Source organism: Macaca thibetana, chromosome 4, assembly GCF_024542745.1.
Source record: "Macaca thibetana thibetana isolate TM-01 chromosome 4, ASM2454274v1, whole genome shotgun sequence".
Lineage (NCBI taxonomy): Eukaryota > Metazoa > Chordata > Mammalia > Primates > Cercopithecidae > Macaca > Macaca thibetana.
Window position 1 is genome coordinate 97,908,337 of NC_065581.1, and position 22,693 is coordinate 97,931,029.

General features: G+C 33.2%; 1 protein-coding gene across 10 annotated transcripts in view; it reads right to left on the reverse strand.

The window, feature by feature from the left end:
- The window catches only part of ASCC3 (activating signal cointegrator 1 complex subunit 3), a 372,407-nt gene that overhangs the window by 328,307 nt on the left and 21,407 nt on the right, over positions 1 to 22,693 (reverse strand). For 5 of the 10 annotated variants that reach the window (XM_050786660.1, XM_050786663.1, XM_050786659.1 and 2 more), the window contains one exon: positions 11,498 to 12,057. In XM_050786660.1, coding sequence (XP_050642617.1) covers positions 11,498 to 12,057 — 560 coding nt within the window. The other 5 variants (XM_050786664.1, XM_050786666.1, XM_050786667.1 and 2 more) reach the window with 5 other exon arrangements.

Below are 22,693 nucleotides of genomic sequence, written 5' to 3' on the forward strand. Positions count from 1 at the left end.
GGTCATGGTGAATGATCCCTTTAATGTGCTATTGAATTTGGATTGCTAGTATTTTGTTGAGAATGTTTTACATCTACGTTTATCAGCAATACTGGAGCTTTCTTTTCTTGTTGTATCCTTATGTGGTTTTGGTATCACGATAGTGCTCAGCCTGTAGCATGACTTTGGCAGTATCCACTCTTCAAGTTTCTGAAATAATTTGAGTAGAACCATTATAAGGCCTTTATTGGCAGAATTCAGAAGTAAAGCTATCAGATCCTGGAATTGTCTTTGATAGGAGATTTTTTATTACTGATTTCATCTCATTACTTGTTACTGGTCTGTTCAGATTTTCTGGTTCTTCATGATTCAATTTTGGTAGGGTTTATGTGTCTAGGAAGGCTAATATCCAGAATAATAAGGAAATTAAATAACTCAATTGCAAAATAATCTGACAATAATCCATCAAAAATGAGCAAAAAATCTGAATAGACATTTCTCAAAAGAAAATACACAAAAGGCCAACAGGTATAGGCAAAAAATGCTCAACATCACTAATCATCAGGGAAATGCAAATCAAAACCACAAAGAGGTACCATTTCACTCCAATTAGAATTGCTATTACCAAAAAGACAAAAATAAACAAAAAACAACTATTGGTGCAGATGTGAAGAAAAGGGACCTCTTAAACACTGTCAGTAGAAATGTAAATTAGTAAAACCATTATGAAAAACAGTATGAAGGTTTCTCAAAACATTAAAAATACCACTATCATATGATCCAGCAATCCCACTACTGGGTATATATCCAAAGGAAAACAAATCAGTATGATGAAGAGAGACCTGCACTCCCATATTTACTGCAGCACTATTCACAACAGCCAAGATATGAATCAACCTAGCATCCATCAACAGATGAATAGATAAAGAATATATAGTATATACACAATGGGATACTATTCAGTCGTAAAAAGCAACGGAATCCTGTCACTTGCAACAACATGGATGAACCTGGAGGACATCATGTTAAGTAAAATAAGCCGGGCACAGTAAGACAAATACTGTTTGCTCTCACTCCCCTGTGGAATCTAAAAAAGCTGATCTCATAGAAGTAGAGAGTACAATAGTGATTACCAGAGGCTGGGGAGATTGAGAGTGGAGAGAGAATAAGTAGAGTTTGGTCAATGGGTACAAAGTTACAGTTAGAGAGGAGGAGTAAGTTATGGCCTATCTAGAGCACAGTAGGATGACTAGGGCTAACAATACTGTGTTGTGTATTTCAAAAAAGCTGGAAAAGAGAATTTTCAATATAACAAAGGAATGATAAATGTATGAGGTGATGGTTATGCTAAACACTCTGATTTGATTTTTAAACAATGTATACATGTATTGAAACATCACACTAGACCCCATAAATAGGCATAATTATGCATCCATTAAAAAAATTTAAAAAATTTTTGAAAGATGGTAAATAGTATGATCAAAAAAGTTTTTAAAAATTAGAGTTGTTCTATACGTTAAAGTAATAAACAGCACACATTATAAATTACAGTAAGCATAGTATGCAAAGAAAAACTGTATGCAATTTAGGAAATGTCTTTCTTTGAGATACGAAGCAATTTTAGACTTCCATATGAAATTTTAAAATGTGCATATTGAAAACTAACAATATGAAGTATAATAAGAGAAGAAAATGTTAAAACCTGAGAACAGTTTTGAATTGACAGTTCATATGGATCTGAATATGGATAATTATAAAAAGCAGATAATGTTATTTAAAACTTTATAAATTATTCTTAGTCTGAATTGTGGCACAGAAAGTTATTAAGTATTCATACATTATAAAATAAGGTAATAAATAACATAAGAAAATGACCATGAAAATTATGACAGCATTTATTTATCTCTTAAGAAGAATTTCTATGCAAATTGTGGCTGTTTGCAGAGAATTAGATAAATTATATTTACAGAATAACTAATGCTTATTATTTACAGGTACTTAATCTACATAACAATTTAACAAAGCTAACACTAAGGTCACTTGCAACTTCATTAAGACAACTTGGAATGTGAACACTATTTATTCCTCACATACTATAATTAATTAGCTGCACAGTAAATAAGTCAAAGCTAGGAACCACTACATATTTAAAAGCTTACTTTACATTTTCATATATATGGCAAATTGACAGCTTCCTTGATTCTTAGATATTCTGATATTAATTGTCTCATAAGACAAGTTTCAACCATTATGTGTGTATGTATGTGTGTGCTCATGCATGCATACACATATATATAACTTAAAATTTATGTATTAAATCTTAAATATTTGAGTGAATGCTTACAGCAATTTCTAAATGTAATAACCATACTTATTTATGTTTACAAACTGATATCCAAAATGTTTTTAATTTATCTCAAACACAATTAACAGAAACGTATCTTTGTTTTACTAATAAAATGCATTTATCTTATTTCTTCCCCATATCAATATATTACATGTAACTGTCAATATGTCTAATCCAAGTACCCATGTGCTCTTCCAAATCATTCCTAACAACATTCATTATATCACGTACAATTTTCCAGCATTTCCGTCTTAAAAGCATGTATGAAAGATCCAAAAGGAGAGGACAAAAGAAAGCAAGATAATGGGAGGAGGTTGATTAAACTTTGTTAGATTACCTTTTATCTCCCCAAACTTGAAAGTACTTGGCACAGAGTACAGAATTAATGACTGAATAAATGAATGAATGAACAGTATCAAACAGAGAAGTAGTATGAAATTTGTCAAACTGTCTTACTCTCTGAACAACCAGTCCAATCAAGAGCAAATTAGTTCAAAATCTGTTATTGCCATAAATTGGAAACATATATTTAAGCTCCTCATTGTGAGCTTAATATGTTAATAATGCATTTTTACCCACATCTATAACAAGACAATATATGACCTCAACAATGCTTCAGGTTGACAGGTATCTTAAAAGTCATAAAAATCCAACTTTCCACAAATCTCAGCAAAAGTGATGATTCAGCATGTGCATTTACATCTTCAATAACAAGTCTCACTATTTGCCAAAAGAGGTTGATATATTTAAAGGACTTTGAAAATTGAAAAGGTTTAACTGAGCTAAGATCTGTCCTCACATATATTTTACCCAGAAGTCCTAGTTGTAACCCTTGGACTACCCTTCTTCCATATACAGCTCTTCGAGTACTATGCTCATCTCTATCTCACTGGAGCTTTCTCTTTAGAAGGACTACCAACTGCAGTTTTTTTCTTAAGTGGGAAAAAAGCAACATACAACCAAGAGAAATAAAAAATATGGCTTGGGTTTTCCTAATACAGATTAAAAAACTTAAAAGATCTGTAATAGCGGATAAATTACTTCAAGAATGTTGACCTTTCCTAAACGTTACACTCAGCTAAAAGTAGAACACAGGATTCTTGAGTTTTTCCTCATGAAAATTGTATCCCTTTTAAAGTAAAAATAGTAATGAATAACCTAAAATAGCAGACAATGTGGAAGTGAAAAGAAACTTGGGAGAAAATAGGCATATCACTTTAGAGTATACAGTATGAACATATTCAGACATATACCCACAAATTAAAGACAGACAAAAGATACATCTGATCCAAATAACTTTCCACCCAAAACCAGGGAGTACTTTTGTATGCAAAATGTTTAGTGATAGGAATACATTCAAAAAGTTTATATACACATGAGTAAATATTTAGGATAAGAGTCTTTTTGTTTTCATTTTTGACAGGCTCTTACTCTGTCACCAGCCTGGAGGGCAGTGGCACAGTCATAACTCACTAAAGCCTCAACCTCCCAGGCTCAAGCGATCCTCCCACCTCAGCTTCTCAAGTAGCTGGGACTATACGCACGTGCTACCACGCCTGGCTAACTTTTTTTTCTTTTTTTAGCATAAGAGTCTTTATTGCAATGTTATTTATAATAGCAAAAAAACTAGATAAAACTTGAATCTTCAATAGCAAATAATACTACTACTCTGCAACCATTAAAAATTATTACATTATAGATTATTCTCATTAAAACAAGCATTACAAAATGTTAAGGAACATAAAAGCAGGTTCAAAATTATATATCCTGTATGACCTAGTTTTTAAGTATTTTTATTTTAAAAGATATATACTCCAAAATATTTGCAGTGATTATGACTGAATAATGGTGGGTTCATAGATGATATAGTTCCTGCATTCTGCTTACATATGACCTAAATTTTCTGAAACTATGACATATTTTTCAAAATTAGAAAAATATAGTTGTATTAAAAATGGGTGGCAATAAAAAGGGAAATTTCCATCACTATACTGAAAAAAAAAGAGAAAAAAATTGATTGGTATCTAATGAAACACTATGGCTTCACTAGTAGCCATAAACTGAGAAAATTAGAAGGACATAAGAGGAAAAATGGTGGCAAAATCACAATAAGTAACAAATCAAAAAATGTTCTTTCCTTTGGAAAGAGTCATTCTCTTACTACTACTTTTGCTTGCATCTTCTCCTACAGAGAATGTTAGCTTAAAAAAGAAAAGAGTGGAACAAAACCCATAAATATTGAATGCTAGCTACAGCAAAGGAGACAGTAGTAAGGAACATCCTAGCCCTTCAAATAAGTTCAGGTATGCAGACCCTGACAGAGCATATCACGAGGTTCAAGAACCACTTATACATTTGATCTCAGAATCATTGCTATCTCTTGAGAAATATTCTTTTAAAAAAATAATAAGTGTAAGATGAAGGCAAAAGTCCCCAATTTGAAAAAAGAAAAGATAAAAATGATGGACTGTGAAAACTACTTAATTGTCAGCTTAACATCAAAAAATGGCAATGTGAATTAAAAAAAAAAAAAGTCATGACAAAATAATTCTTATGAGATTATTAGGTTAGCGGTTCTTAAATTGGCAAAGCAACTGGAAGTGTGACATCGTTGAAGATGATGGGGCAAAGCATTCTACATGTCAGTACTATTAGAAGACTAAACAGCTGTATCCAAATTGTGTTGATAACGGATTAATGTCAACATAGAAGAAAACTGAAGTTGTACATATTAAAAAAAAAAAAAAGACTAAGGAATGAAAAACATAATTGCCATCATATGTTTAAAAGATAGTCATATAGGAGTAGATGCCTGTGACTTTGTTGCCCCATTGCACACATATAGGACTGAATGGCAGTAGGAGTATTATCAGTTAGCAAAAGAAATAATTTACAAGATAACTACTCCAGAAAGAGATGGGATAACATTTGAATAAAAGAAGCTCTTCATCAGAATAAGTATTCCTCATTACATGAGGATCACCATTTCCATGGAATTCTAAACACACAAATACCACACTGGATGGAGAAATTCTATGATTCTAAACATTCTTGTAAAGGATAATTTTCAATTCAGGCAGCAGGGTAGAGGCTCTTCTGATTATTTGGTGAAAGACAACAAAAAACCAATACATATTGGTCCTCATAGCTGAAAGGACACTTTTAATTCCAATCTGGCTGATGTGGTATCATAGCTCAGCAATACTAAGGCTACCAAAAACAATGTACAGCACCTAACGAATGGAGAGCCTTTTCATAAAGCACTAATATGAATCTTTCAGTACAGCAACATTTTAAATACCTTATTCTAGTTACAAAAAAAAAAAAAAACTACTACACCCTCTTTATCAAATTGTAATACACACATAAAATGAGAGGTTCTCAAAGTGTGAGCCAGAATCTCTAAGATCCTTTCAGAAGATACATGAGGTGAAAATTGTTTTCATAATCATACTAAAACATTATTTAACTTTTTCATTCTCATGTTCCCATGAGCATAATGTAGTGGATTTTTGCAGAGGCTACATAATGTAATGTGTGATATCAGAATATACTGAATACAAAAGTATATATGAGAATCTAGCTGTCTTCTATTAAGCCAAACATTGAAATCATTTATAAAAATATGATACAATGCCACTCTTCATACTTTCCTGATTTTAGAAAATAGTTATTATTCATTAAAATGTTATTTATACTATAGAAATATGATAGATTTAGTATTTATTATTTTAAATGATTTGGGGCTGGGTGCAGTGGCTCATGCCTGCAATCCCTGCACTTCAGGAGGCCGTGGCGAGAGGATCACTTGAGGCCAGGAATTCGTGACCGGTCAGGGCAACATCACAGAACCCTGTCTCTACAAAAACATTCTTTAAAAAATTAGTTGCATGTGGTGATGCATCCTTGTAGTCCTAACTACTAGGGAGTCTGAGGCAGGAGGATTGCTTGAGCCCAGGAGTTACAGGTTATATAAGCTGTGGTCATGCCACTACACTCCAGCCTGGGTAACAGAATGAGACTCTGTCTCTGAAAGGATAATAAGAAAGACTAAAAAAAGAATGATTTAATAGACACTTATTAAATTAATATAGTAAAAATTTTCAATTTTGATTCCTAATATAGTAAATATCAATAGAGCTCAATAACAAAGAAAAAGTATATGAGGTTCTCAGTAATTTTTAAGAGTCCAAAAGAGTTTTGAGAACAAAAAACTTGAGAATCATTGTATTAAAGCAAGCTAATTATTCTCCACCAAATTTTCAAAGGATGATAGAATCATTTCTGACGCAAATAAGTTCCAAAAACTACACAGTCTTCCCTCAGAAGACAATCTAGCCAAATAACTCACACTGCTGGACATCAGACACATATGTGGAGGTTCAGAAATGAACTTGCATGGGTCAAGTAATGCCATCTGCCTAGAGTCAAGAGATAATACTAACAGCAAATGTCAAATCACAAATGCTATAAAGCAGCAGCCCATCTGCACAAAAGCAAACTACGGTTGTATCAATAAAATCAAAACTCACTTTTTCTAAAAACTGATTACACAGTAACTCTATCAATATTTACAGCAGCATTAATAGCTTTGCAAATAGCATGTAATATTGAAATAGTACTGAGATATGTATACTTCAATATATCTCCAATATGCCAGCCTTTCAGATCCCACTTTACATATTTCTCAAGTTTTTTTTTTTTTTTTTATTAACATCTTTTCCATCTTAACAAGAACTATTAATATCAGAGCTCACTTCAAAAACTTAATCCAAAAGATTTTCTTTAGGGTAGTCAGACATTAAAAAGCCAGGTAGGAAAAAAATAAAAATAATTAAATAATTCCCTGAATTGAGACCTCACTTTTAAACATCACTTTATTATTTGAAACATCCATAGATAAGAAGGCATAGATAAAAATTTATTTACTGATATATAAGGTATACACCTAAATAAAAGTTTGATTATACAACTATATGGTGCAAACACTTGAGAACCTGGTCTGTGAAACATTAAGTCTCATATATATTATCTCACAAATCCACACAGCAACACTGTGAAGTAAATATTTCACAAATTAGAGAAATGGGGTTCACAAGAGCTTAGTAATTTGCCCATAGTCAGTAAGACATAAGCAAACAGAGACAAAATTTGGCCTGGCTTTATAAGAAAAGAAATTCCTTCAAAGAGCCTTGCCAGTTAATGTTCTTTTCTTCAAAAAATCTGATGGCATACTAGATAGGAATGGTAGATCTATGCTGAGAAAAAAGTCCCAGAATTTCTACCACTCTCTTGCTTTGTGACTTTAGTAAACAACTGAACCTCAGTTTTCTTCACCTTTATAAAGAGGATATCATTCCTACACATTGCAGGACTGTGAAGAAGCTGGGTAGGTCAAAGAAGAAAGCCTGGTTCAGGTTCACACATAACAGGCACTTAAAACCTGGTAGCTTTACTATTGTTAATACTACTACTTTCTAGGGTAAAATTTTCTGTTGAAATTCCATGAATTATACCATTCCAATAGAACGAATCCTACTGCTACAAGTCTGGTTCTGAAACAGCAGCAGCAGGAAGATAATCTCTACCAATAATGGACAGGTTTTGATTAAGAAAATAACATGGAGTATTCAAGTCTTATTCACTTCCAGGTGTTAAAATGCACTTCTAAAAGTGAATACAATTCAAGAACATAAAGAACCTTAAAGATCTTCTAGCCAATCAAATTCTAAGGCTTAATCATAATGCCTACAGTCTTACCTGGAAAATTACAGAAGCCAAAAGAAGAAATGCTCTTAGAAGAAAGTAACGTAGAGGCTCAAGGCAGGGAGGGAAAAGGGGATGATATTCGCAAAAGCTAAGAAGCGTGTTATTTTATTAGTACAACATACAGGAGAACACAAATGTACTTTCTAACTCATCTTAAACAGGTCTAAAACAGGAGAACATAGACGTACTTTCTATGTAATAAATTATCTGAGGAATTATTAAAACTTATCTTAAGCAGGGTCTAAAAGTTTCATCCTTTTATTTCAGCCAATTCCTTATTTGAAACTCTAAAAGGAAAAGATCTTGTTTCTAAAGAAATTTTGAATTAAGAGTAGATGTCAATAATTCCCCTACATAAATTTAAGATGCTTAGCTTCAAAACACAGGAATATGTACAAATCTACTTAAACTCCAGTGCGCCTGTGTACTTTGTCAGAATGTCTGAATTTACATCCTGGATCCACTATCTACTCTGTAACTCCACACAAATTTCCCAGCATCTCCACACTCAATTTGCTAATCTATAAAATATCTGCCACCAGCAATCAATAATCTATGGGGCTGACAAAGCATTTACTTAAGGTACCAGCAAAGCAGACCAGGAAAGTTAGAAAAACTTCTCAAAAAGGAACTTGATGTTTGAAAAAGACATCAACTTTATCACCATGGTAATAAATGAAATTTTGTTAGATTTTCTTATGTTTGCTTTAGTATGCTATTTTTTAAAAAATTTTCATCACATATGGGAGGGGATGAGAAATGCCTCAGAGTGTAACCTTTTCAGTTCTTAGGGCTTCTAACATCTTAATCTAGCACTGCCTATCTCAAAGCACTGCTATAAAGATTAAATGAAGTCATGCACAGAAAGCACTTAACATAATGCCTTGTCATGTAATAATGTCAGTTGTTATTATTACTATTGTCATTAGTCTTATTCCTCTCCACGTTTCAGTCGGAAACCTTCTCACACAGTCTTTGTGGCAAATGTAATCATATGAATATACTTTTTATTCCCATGTTTCTAACACTAGTGTAATAATAAAATAAAGGTCTTTTTTAAAAAGATGTTTAATAGCTAGCCCTTAAAAATGGCTTTATCATCAATTAGTCATTAGGTCAATAAACTATTCAGAGCTGGGAAACCACAGGTTGAGAAGAATTTTTGCCATCAGCATAGAAGTAGCTTTATAGGCTTATTATATGCTTTTCTTAGATTATATGTAAAAATATTCCCATTTTTACATTTCTGGTGCAAGAGCACACAGCATGCTACTTAAACATTCCTATTTAAATAAAGACTCAAGTAAAAGCTTAAAAAGAAATAGAAATTAACTGTTATCATATGAACTGACTGATTATGCTCTTTTAAATTATCCTCTTTCCAGGTTTAAGTATGTAGAAGTAAATAGAAAACACATAAGGTATAGCACACCCTAAAGTGAAAACAACACTGGTCAAGAACAATTGTAGTGAAACAACTGTAGGGAAACAACTGTAGAAAACTACTAAAGCATCACTTGAAAATTATACTGAAAATTTTCCAGAACAACAGAATGTAACATATAACAGCAAAGAATTATATCTAAAATATAAATTATGAATAACCTAAACTGCAGAACAAAAATTAAGATAATGATTCATTTTTATACACAAACAGGAAAACCAAAACACTGACTATATAAAACCATATAGAACTACCACTCAAGCCACTGACGGGATGTGAAATAATAACTTACATGTTAAACTATCCATTAACCCTGGTTGAAAAAAATCATTGAACCAAACTATGTAGGCTTCAGGGTGGCTTGTCATATACCTTAACAAGGTGCACAGCCCTCACCTCCTTTGGCTCTTACCTATCTGCATACCCTTGTTTCTCAGCACTCCACCTTTGCATCTTGCTCGCTTGCTGTACAGAGCTACAGCTCTCTGAAAACAGTGTTCAAGCCTGAAATATGCTTACCTTTCTGGTCCATTTCAAAGAGTTAAATCTAGTCATATCTGAAGACTTGGTTCAAGCTTAACCTTCTCTATGCATACTTTTCCTCATACTAACACCTCTATAAAATCTATGACTTGTTCTTTTATGCACCCATTTTCTTTGCATGTACTATTATAATACCTTTGATATTTCAATAGAGTTACTTGTTGACACGTCTCCTCCTGCCAGACAATTAATTCTGAGAACAAGTTTACTATCTTATTCATCCTTTTATGTTCAGTAAATAGCACTGTACCTAGCAATACAATAAGCATACAGTAACTATATGAAAATGAAGCTATTATAAAAAAAATCTAGAACAAATATTCCCCTTCAAACAATCAGATTCAGTTACATACTTTAAAATTGTGGTGAAAGACTAAGAAATACAAACTTACTATAGATACTCAGAAGTGAAAGTAATGGTTTTATGGCTCACTAAGAAAAGAAAATATCCATTAATTAGATATTTATAAGTTTCAGTTTACTATAATCATAACTGGATAACTGCTATTATGATGAGCAAATATTAGTAAAATTTTCTTCATAAATCACAGTTTTTAAATATTATGTTCAGAATGTTAGAGAAAATTTAATAGTGTAGAACAGATCTGATATAAATTAAACCAAATGTAAAACATTCAAGGTAAATAAGACTGATCACAGAATTAATGATATAATACCTTACTTCCAAACTAACGTTAGTCGGCATAACACCTATCACTACCATGGGTTAAGTCCTCCAATACCTACTTAGTTAATTCTCTTTTCTCTGAAAAATACAGCTAGTATTTTTTCTGTATTTCTGATACTTAATGTGATTTAAAAATTCTTAATTCCAATAATAACAAGGAAATAATCACAATTACCACATAATCATTATTTACTATGTTACTTACCATTTTGCATATATCATATTCAATCCTTATAACAATTCTCTGTCTTGATATTGGTGTCTCCTTGAGATAGCCCAACAAGAAAACTGAGCTTCTGAGATATTAAGTTACCTAAAGCGTCACAACCAGTAAGTGGAAAGGGAAGAACAAACTGATTTCAAAGCCTGTCCTTTCTACAACAGTAGGCCATCTCTCTTAATCTTTCATGAAATATGTTACTCATTGAATTTGTCCAGTATTAAAATTAAGTTGACATCAAATCAGCACTGTCCCAGTAACCAGGGCATGTGGACAACCAACTATTGCCTGCTGACTCCTCTGCTACACTCATTACACTTTCAAACCTCCTGTAACTATCCAGTGGGAACGTATATACAGGCCTGCTATGTGAAACCATTTGGCTATAGATTCAACTACTATACAGAACATTAAAGAACTTTCTTTGCTAACCAACCATGTTTAAAAACACTATTTCATTAAGATAGTTTACATTAATATAAAAAAAATCAATCATTTCAACTATACCTCATCCTGAAGTTCATCACCACTTTTAATAGAAGCAAGCATATCATACAAAGTACAGCAAAGATCTTCTACTCTTGGCACTTCAGTCATTTCCTTCAAAGTTGAATTTAAGTACTTTTCAACTTCACACCACAAAAAGGAGCCATTTGTTTTTTCCACAGGCTTGAGTTCTGGGGTGCAAGCCTCCTGGAGATGTTCATTCAGAAACTTCTTGTAATCTAGGCTTATAGTTTTCTGAGTTTCACCATTTACTGGCAGTTCGTCAAAGTGGTCCAAATCATGCATGTCAAATGAAAACGCTAAATTTTTACCAAAAAAAACCCTATCGTCATGTTCTTTTTCTGTCACCTGCACAAGAGCAGTAAGATCATCTTGACTAAAGTGAGAAATAATTCGATTAGTAGCATTACAAGCTGCAGTGGCAGATGATGATGGAAAGGGGCCAAACATCTGTTTGATAGCCTTTGTTTCCTTGTGACCAACAGAGTCCTTCAAGTGAAATGTCATGAAGAGAAATGCAGCCCCACTTTCAATTGCTTCTCTGCCATTATCAGTTCCAACTATTCAAAGACAAAAGAAACAGTATTAGCTCAATTGAATCATGGTTCAAGTTACAATCTTCCAAAAAATTACCACAAATATTCTCCTGAGTAAATCTAACAGTCAAATCATAACAACAGACCAGGTGTAGTGGCTCCATATAATCCCCACACTCTGGAAGGTCAAGGCAGGAAGATCATTTGAGTTCAAGACCAGCCTGGGCAACATGGTGAGAACCAGCTCTACAAAAATTTTTAAAAATTAGCCAGGCATGGTGGTGCGCACCTCTAGTCCCAGCTACTCAGGAGGCTGAGGTGGAAGGATCGCTTGAGCCTGGAAGGCTGGGGCTGCAGTGAGCCATGATTGTGTCACTGTACTCAGCCTGGGCAACAGTTGTGAGACCTTGTATAAAAAACAACAAAAACATAGCAATAAAGATAGCCAATTTAAGGAGCAGGAACCAACCCATTCCTGAAAAAGTATTTATTTCCCAAAGAACTACTTTAGGTAAATAAATCATTATCAGTAATTATTATGTATCTAAGTACAGAAACTACCTAATAACAATCCTTACCACTTCTTTCTAAAAACCACTTGAGGCACTAGCTAAAACTCACTTTAAAACTAATTTTAAAGATTGATTTGATGAGCTAGTTAAATAAACCAAAGTAAGGTACAGAAAACAACCTGAATTACAGACTTTTGGAGCTTCAAGGAAACCTCAAAAACCTATAATTTTCTTTCCAATTTGTACCATAAACCTGAGATGGCAAGAAATATTTCTATAGTTGTCATTCAAAAACATTTAATACCATCAAGGATATTTATTAAGCTGAAGATAAAGTTAGTCATATTATAAAATAAAAAAGAACGCTCCTGTTTAAAAGAGGCTATAAGTAAATACAAGAAGAATCAGCCTCTAATTTATTTAAGGCATTTTCTCATATCCAATTTTCTCAAATAAAAAAAGAAAAGCATCTGTATTTCTGAATGGGTTTCAAAGAATATTCTTAGGGAAGAAAACAAGAATTTAAATCTTCAAAAGGCCCCCAAAGCCTATGTGACTTACCTAAATACTGGTAAAGTTAATAATGTAATGAACACTGGTATCTTCCTAAAAAACATGACTGCAGTTTCTCCCGCCTGTAATCCCAGCACTTTGGGAGGCCGAGGTGGGTGGATCACCGAGGTGGGTGGATCACCGAGGTCAGGAATTCGAGACCAGCCTGGTCAACATGGCAAAACCTCGTCTTTACTAAAAATACAAAAATTAGCTGGGTGTGGTGGCACACACCTGTAATCCTAGCTATTCAGGAGACTGAGGCAGGAGAATCGCTTGAACCTAGGAGGCGGAGGTTGCAGTGAGTAGAGATAGCGCCACTGTACTCCAGCCTGGGTGACAGAATGAGACTCCATCAAAAAAAAAAAAAAAGAAAAGAAAAGAAAAAAAAAAGGAAAGAAGGAAGAAAACATGACTCCAATATCATTATTCACAAATCTTCAACAGCTTTCCATAGCTTGATCCAAGCTCCTACACTACCAGAAGTTGATCCCAGCATTGTATTTTCCAGTCTTATTAGCTATTATACATTTCCTGCTTCAGCCAAAAAGAATTTCTTAACCAAAAACCATGTTCTACCCCACTCTATGCCTATTTCTATATCATACTGATTCTTCTTCAAGGCCTCTGATTGTTCAAATCCTACCCATGTTTCAGAATACAGCTCAACCGCCTCTTTCAAGATGAGTACAACGTTGAGTACATTGTAAATGGTACTGATGACAATACCACTGTAGTATTCTTCACTGTACTTAGCCCCAAATAGGTGGCTCCACAAAGATTAGTTGATTCAAACTAGACTCAGGCCTCACTGACACCAGGCTAGTATTTTTATACTACACCAAATTGCCTCAGTCACTTTTTACTTTGTCTGCTATTCAGTCATGTGTAGAAGATTAACAATGTATATGTAGGAAAATAAGCAATTTTACAATGTATGTTTCCAATTTGTTCAAGTATGAAGTCTACTTTTACTGTTATAAATAATTTACACAATTATCTGACATACAATTATTCTTTTAGTATTTAAGAAAATATCTGAAAATCTTCTATAGTGCTTTTAAATTAATTCAATAGCATTTATGTATATTTATTCATTCTATACATTTTACTTATAACTTGTAAAACAGGTTTTGGATAATTTGGGGATTATGGTACTTCTACAGATAATTTAAAAGGGTTGATACGACTGATACTAAAGTCTGAGAAAAAATGGAATTCACATTTACAAACATTATCTACCATTTTAAATATATATTTTTTGTAAAGATAGTATTGTTATCACTTTACATCTTGGGATTTTTTAAAAAATAATAATTTACTAAAAACTTTCACATAATTATCTCACTTTGTCCTAACAAAAGTATCTCCATTTTATAGATGTTAAACGGAAACAGAATTTGAGTAATTAGGGAAAGATCAAATAGCTATTACGTTATTAAACAAGATTAACAGTAGTCTTCTAACTCCTAAACAAATTATTTCCCCTATGTCACACTGATTCCCTGTAAATTCCTAGAAAGTAGAACTTATTTCTAATTCATGTTTACAAATTAAATTTTAAAAATACATAGGTCACCTTAAGAAATAAAATAGTTGAAGAATAGCCTTATTATGTAATGTAAAAGTGTATTTAACTTAAATATCCATTATTAGGTTACTGGTTGAATTCTGATATAACCACATATTACATTCACTAAATATAATGCAGCAGATTTATGTATCTTGCCTTTAAAAAGTCCATTAAGAGTGGGTGAAAAAGTTATAAGCCCATGTTTGAAGAGAAAATAATTGTAGACTCATAGAAACATCAACAAAGATCAAAGGCAACTTTTTTGGAGTTTCAAATTTTTAATAACCATTAACTTAAAACTATAATTTCAAAAATCACAAATACTTAAAAATATTTAAACCTAGCTGGGTTGTGGTGTTTCATAAATGTTAATATTCTACCCTAATTACTAACTCTCCTTCTGCACAACCTATGTGAAATGGACACGTGTTCATACCACAAAGCAGTATCTCAAGAGAGAATCTCTATATGCCTTACTGTTCTGGGAGTTCCACTAGCCAACACTATTTGTTGACATGAATGGCTACACAACAAAAATAATGACTACAGCAGTATGAAAACAATGAACTTTTTCAGGACACCAAAACATCAGATGGTAACGTCCACTTCCACCACCTTCCTGCAACCACACCTGCTTGTCTTTCCTAAGGGACACCGACATGCTTTCCAGCACGCTGTCGGCATGAGATGACGTGTTGGCGTAAGAGACTGGCTGTTAGCACGCTGCCCGGATGAGAGTGCGGATCAGATTGGAGCAGACGAAGGACCCCAGGTGCTGCGGCCGCAAAGGATGCACCACAACTTGCTGGTACAGCCCACTCAATGTTTTTTTGGTGACTAAAATGAATGAAAAGAGTTTGTAAAATGTAGACAACACATCTGACGAAAATGATGTAGTCAGTTGTCTAATTAGCCAAAGCTATCCAAGGCCCAACCTACCCTCAACAAAAATGTAATTGGCAGGGAAATACTAAGCGATTCTCTATGAGCAGGCTGAACCACCACCCAATTGGCCACATCAGAAGGGGGAGATGGGACGGCTTTGGACAACGCGTGTGGTTACACTTCTAAAGTAGAAAGGTGTTATAGTCATGTTCTTGTTTTCTGACACTAAATCCAAAATTGAACATGTTACATTAACTGTGAGAATCCTGTTCCAAAATAGCCTTTTGTTCACTTCTCTTTATATTCTATATGTAATTTAAGTAATAATACAAACGATTAGGTTTATGATCTTTGGTAAGTTAACATTTGCACCCAATTCTTAAAGCTTTTTCTGTCTGCTTCATATCACTTACTATGTTCACCTTTCGAAGAGGAATCAGGATTTTAAGTTTAGATTTGGCCACAGATAAATTGATACACTAATCAATTGTCGAAAAGTTTCTATAAAACTTAAGAACTCCAAACTTTTAAAGAAACTACTATAGAAACCTACATACTTGGGTATCTTTCTGTCCATAAAACACTGAATAACATAAGCTGTAAACCGGAAAACTGGCTCTGCCCACCTGGCACTTCAACTGTAACACATTTAAAAGGATGCACTTAGAAAGTCCCTACAATACTTTTATTAAGAAGAAATACTCATCCTACTTTGCAGTTATATTGAGAGGAAATGGGCTGTGAAATGCACAGTAAACTACAAGGCACTTCCCAGAATTTAAAAAAAAAAGTCAAAAGTGAAAGAGGCTTGCCAAAAATCACAGTTAAGTAGCAAAGCATGATCAGAACTCAACTTGGCTGGCTGACTGGTGCTCTTTTATTATAAATAATTTTCAAACTTAAAAAAAAAAACAAAAAACCTTACATAGAAACTAACCATATATGGTTTTATAAAACTATATATTTGGTTGTTACTATAAGATTATATAATAATTGTTTTAAAATCAAAGAGTTAAATGATGTTTACAATTGTCAGTCATCCTCAACACACAATTTACATCTGTTTTCTTTTGATTCAAAATATTAAGAATTAAATGGTTTTAAGTTGTCACTTTTTTCTGTAGCCTACTTTAATAGTTGAGGAATCTTGGGAAAAGGATGAGTAGAAAATTTTAAAGATTGAAATAAAATATCAATCACTTGCATCCATAATTGATAAGTATTTTTTTATTTTTTTGGAGACAGAGTCTTGCTCTGTCACCCAGACTGAAGTGCAGTTTTGAGACGGAGTCTTGCTCTGTCACCCAGGCTGGAGTGCAGTGACACAATCTCGGCTCCCTGCAACCTTCGCCTCCTGGGCTCAAGTGATTCTCCAGTCTCAGCCTCCTGAGTAGCTGGGAGTACAGGCACATGCCACTATGCCTAGCTAATTTTTATATTTTTTTGTAGAGTCGTTTCACCATGTGGCCCAGGCTGGTCTCAAACTCCTGAGTTCGGGTGATCCACCTATCTCGGCCTCCCAAAGGGCTGGGATTACAGGCGTGAGCCACTGTACCCAGTCAATAAGTATTCAATTTAGAAGCTGTCAATAAATGAGTTCCTTGACCAGTTAAATCCTCAGAGATTCGCTGATTTTTTTGAATCTGGTAAGTATTATGTTTTATTTTAAAAATATGTAAAATACAGGACTTTACCTACAACATTAGATACAACAAAGTACATTATTTAACAAAATACAAAAATGATTCAACTTGAATATAAAATATATCATGTCTCCATAATTTTTCCCTCTACATATTCCTGTTCATTTCCAATTAGTGTAATGATTAAACAAGTACAATATCTAAACTAGTCTCATGAATCTTGCTAATATTTTCCTCCTTTTTACAGAAAAACTCAGATACAGAGATTACAAAACATACTGATGCTACAAGAATAAGCCAGGTACTTTTTTTTTTTTTTTTTTTTGAGGGAGAGAGTATTAAAACATCTTTCAAATGATCACAACATTATCAAACTTTTGAGCTAACAGAGGTAGGCATTTTCCATGTGGCTTTTGGGGGAATAAAATGAACAATTTCTGTGATATAATTTTAAAATTGCGTAAGTAATGTAATTTAGTATAATAAGCCTCATGTATTTTAGAGTATATAACTCTTTCTGTGCATGAAAGCACCTTTAGCAATACCTTGCATTAAACAGGAAACATATTCAAGAAATGTTCAATATAGTGATTTGAAGGAGAAAATGTTAAAATTATTACTACATTTACATAAAAACTGTTGCCTTTGGGATGAGCAAATAAAGGAAAGCAAACAAAGATATTTGTTAGAAAAAAATAGTAGTAGTACAAAAGATTAAAATTAGTTCAAGGCATTTCCCTATGTTTTAAAAACAGCCATTTAATTTTATGTACATTCATTACAAAATGTGAATACTCAACTTGCAACTTTAAGGCAGCAACCAGCCACTATATTACCTTTCCAGTAGTATAAAACCCTGCATCAAATTACAATGTAACTTCCCAGGCAACCAAATAGCTAACATAAAAGTCTGAATTAGACTTCATATAAAAGCTTCCTATAATAAAACCATCATTTTGAGCATCACTAAGAAAATTAAAACAAATCACATAGCTCACTGAGATTTAACTGCCATTTTAGACTTTTTTAACATTGAAGGAAAAACAAACAAAAAAGATTGAAGTATACACTTCAGTATTGCATCCATATATCAGATGCTTAGTAATATTATACTCGTAATACTATTTAAAATTATCACTTTTAAAATGCCTCTAATAAGGAATGCAGTTTTAAATTTTCTTATATTTAAGGAATCATAATTTGTTAATGAAAAATAATCTACTAATAAACTAAAGCAAATTGTCAAGAACTTTTATTTTATTTCTATTTTGGAGACAGGATCTGACTGTCACCCAGCCTGGAGTGCAGAGGCATGATCTTGGCTCAATCCAGCCTCTGCCTCCTGGACTCAAGTCATCCTCCAAACTCAGCCTCCCGAGTAGCTGGGACTACAGACATGCGCTACCATGCCTGGCTAATTGTTTTTGTATATTTTGTAGAGATGGGGTTTCACCATGTTGTCCAGGCTAGTCTCAAACTCCTGAGTTCAAGCGATCCACCCACCTCGGCCTCCCAAAATTCTGTGATTACAGGCATAAGCCACTGTACCCAGCCAGTATCCATTCTGTTTACAATGGTTTAGCTATATTCCCAGGTAATCTGAATTGCCTATTTACACAGCTGATACATTTGCAAAGTCTTCTTGATTTTTATAGTTATCCAGCTTTTTAAAAATTTCTCTTGTAAAATGGACATAAATATAACACCTCTGTCTTTGAAACATTCAAAACACAATATAATGCTGTCCAGTGTTACCTTCTCTATGAATTGTTTCCTGACTTACCTAAGCAGTTTCCTGCCCTTTGAACCAGTAAATCACTGGACACATTACATCTGTCATAACATTTAACCCATAGAAGCAACTATTTGTTTACTAATGGTTATTAGCACATCTAAATTATAATAAAATTATTCATTGACAGCCACTTATCAGATTAACCCTAGGCACTTTATACTACTACTTAACATCACAACAACTACAGAGGGTGAGAACTGTTATCACCATATTATAGAAGAGAAAAGAAGTGTAGTGATATTAACTAGCTACCCACTAGTAACTGACAGAACTGAATTTGTACCCACATATATTAACGGATACTTTGAAATTACCCCAAACTATAAAAAAGTAAGGAAACTGAAAAGCAAATAAAGACAGTACAAGAAATATAGTTGCATCAAGTACACAGATATAATGCCTAGATGTGGAGCAGATTATCTGGTGAATAAAAGGCAACAAATGTGAAAAGGCCAAATCATTAGCACAGACTTGAGCCCTACCATTATCAAGCTGCTGACCTACATAGGGAACTTGTCAGATGAAACAAATTAACCCACTTGGTGTCTTTATCACTACAATAGGTTTTGATATTTGAGCTGAATATATTCCTAATACATATATTTATGGATGTATAAATATGTAACACAAATATAAAAATAGGCATGAGAATGAAAAACACCAATTTATTATATTTATGATACTGGTTAACCAGGGCCTGAGCATGGTACATAGGAGTTCTCACCATGATAGCCAAACCTCAAGCTAAATAAATACACAAGCATGTTACTTATCAATCTGAAATATTTCATTTTTAATCTATGTAACATATAAAGCATAGTAATTCTTTTTATTGACTATAACAATATACAGTACACATACAGCTCAAAGAATTATCAAAAAATGAACACACCTGTGTAATCTGGTTAACTACTTCAAGAATCAGAACATTATCAGCTCCCCAGAAACCTCCCTCACATTCACTCCTACTCACTACCTCCTTCCTCAAGAGTAGCCACTATCCTGACTTCTAAAACCAGAGACTGTCATGCCTAGTTTTCAATTTTATATTAATGGAATTATAATATGTATTGTATGGCTTCTTTTGTCAACATTATAAGATTCACTTACAATGTTATACATAGTTGTAATCTGTTATTGCTATAAGGTAGTCTACATACAACAACTTAAGCATTTTAACAATGAACTGGGTTGTTTCTACATTAAGGCTATCACAAATAATGTTGCCATGAATGCACAAATTTTTGATATACACATATGTACAAGCATTTTTATTGGACATTGATGTTCTAAGATTAAAATTTCACTTATCCAACCATAGTAAGTAATAATAGACACTGTCAAACAGTTACGCAAAGTGGTTGTACCAACTGTGAACTCTAGCAGCAGTGAATGAAAATTCTTGTTTCACATTCTTGATCCTAACAATAGGTATGTCAGTCTTTTTCATTTTAACCATTCTAATGAGCATGTAGTGGCATCTCCTTGACTACCAATGAAGCTGAAGCCTTTTTCATGTTTACTGGCCAATTATCTCCTGTGCAGTCCTTGTTCAAAGCTCTTACTCATGTTTTTATAGGATTAGCTGTCCTTTCATTATTGATTTGTAGGAGCTCATATTTAATCTGGATACAAGCTCTCTTTTTGGTTATATATCTTGAAGCTATATTCTCCCACTCTATATTTTGCCTTTTTACTCTTAATAAATAGAAGGCATTAATTCTACTACAGTCCAACTTAATCATTCCCTTTGTACTTTTTGTTCTCTATTTGATAAATTTGGGCACATACCAAGATCCTGAAGATACTCTTTTACATCTTTTAGAAGAGGTATTGTATTGTGTGTCATGCTTAATTCTGTAGGCTGTTTAAAATTATTTTTAAAATAGATACTTTTTTTCATCTATGCAGTTGACCCAGCACCATATACTGAAAAAATAGCCTTGTCTCACTATTGTTTGACCTTCATTATAAATCAAGTATACTTCTATCTGTAGGTTTGTTTCTGGGCTATATTCTGTCATACTAGTCCATTTGCCTTTCTTGGACCAACACCACACTGTCTACTTATCTTTATAATAAGTTTTAATATCTACTAGAGTAAGTTTTCCCTCTTTATTTTTCAAAGTTAACCAGGCTGCTCTTTGCCTTTGAATTTCCATATAAATTTCATATTACCTTGTCAATTTCCACACATACACACATACATACATACATACACACACACACACACACACACACACACACCCCTCAAACATAAGACTATGCTTGGGATAGCACTGAATCTATAGATCAATTTGGGTAAAAAATATATCATTATAACAGTGAGTCTTCCAATCCTTGGTATATCCCTCTGTTTATTTAGATTTTTTTTAAATTCTCTCAGTAATATTTTAGTTTTCCATGAAGAAGTCTTGCTTATTTTTTGTTAAATGTATTCCTATTTGATGCTTTTGTAAATGTAAAATAAATTAAAATATATAAAATTTAAGGTAAAATGTATTGTTACATAAAGATAAATGTAATTTTAATGTGCTTCTAGTAAGTAGAAATAAAATTGATTTTTATATTAACCTTGTTAAATTCACTTTCTACAGGTACAGTCATATGAAAAATGTAAAGTTTTTTTTTTCTTCCAGTCGTTATGCCCTTACTTTTTCTTGCCATATGTTAGCAAGGATTTTTAATACAGTGAGAAACAGAAGTGGTAATAGGCATTTGTGTCTAATTCCGTACCTCAGGGAAGCTTCTAACTTTGTACTATTAAGTATGTTTGTTCTAAGTGTTTTATAGCTACTGCTTATCAGATTAACAAAATCTCCTTCTGTTCCTAGTTTGTTGAGAATTTTTATCATAAGTAATGTTAGATATTCATAAAATGCTTTTTCTCTGCTGAATAATCATGTAATTTTTAAACCTTTATTACTTTACAGCAAATCACCCTATCTTCTCATATTTATTAATCCACTCATTGTAAACATTTGATCACACACACATCATGTGTATTTCTTTTGCTGACACATTTGACAGTACATTTTAATCTTCATGAGATTTCACTATATATACTGCAGTATGCTTCTCCTGAGATTTAGGATATCCTCTTACATAGCCACAACATTATCACATCTGAGATCTAATATTACCTAATGACATCCAGCCTATATTCAGATTTCTCCAATGGCCCCAAAAATATGTAATTTTTTTCTGATTCAAGAGTCAATCAAGGATCATATATTACATTTTGATTGTTATATGCCTTAACTTCTTTTAATCTACAATAGTACTCTCATACCTTTCTAAATGAGATGACATTCTCCATTAAAGCCATCATAGTATATAGATTTCTTTGTAGTTAAGGTTTTTAATTACAGATTAAATTCATTTAATAGTCAAATATTCAGATTTTCTATTTCCTCTTTTGTCCATTTTAGTCATTTTTGTCATCTTAGTCCTCTGAATCTGTCAGAAGCTCTGCTCATCTTCTCATCCTCCTCTTTTCCATCCAGCCTCCTCTTCTGGAATGGACAATTCACTTCTAGGAAAAAGTAGCCCAAATGCCAGGATCACATTTTCTGGGTTAGTTTCTGCTTCCACATCTTGGCCCCAAAAATCTTCACTGCCCTGGTAACTTCTCTGATACAGTAAAACAAATTTTGTATTTTGCAGTTTTTCTAGGTATTCTCTGTAGAGGGTTGTTCCA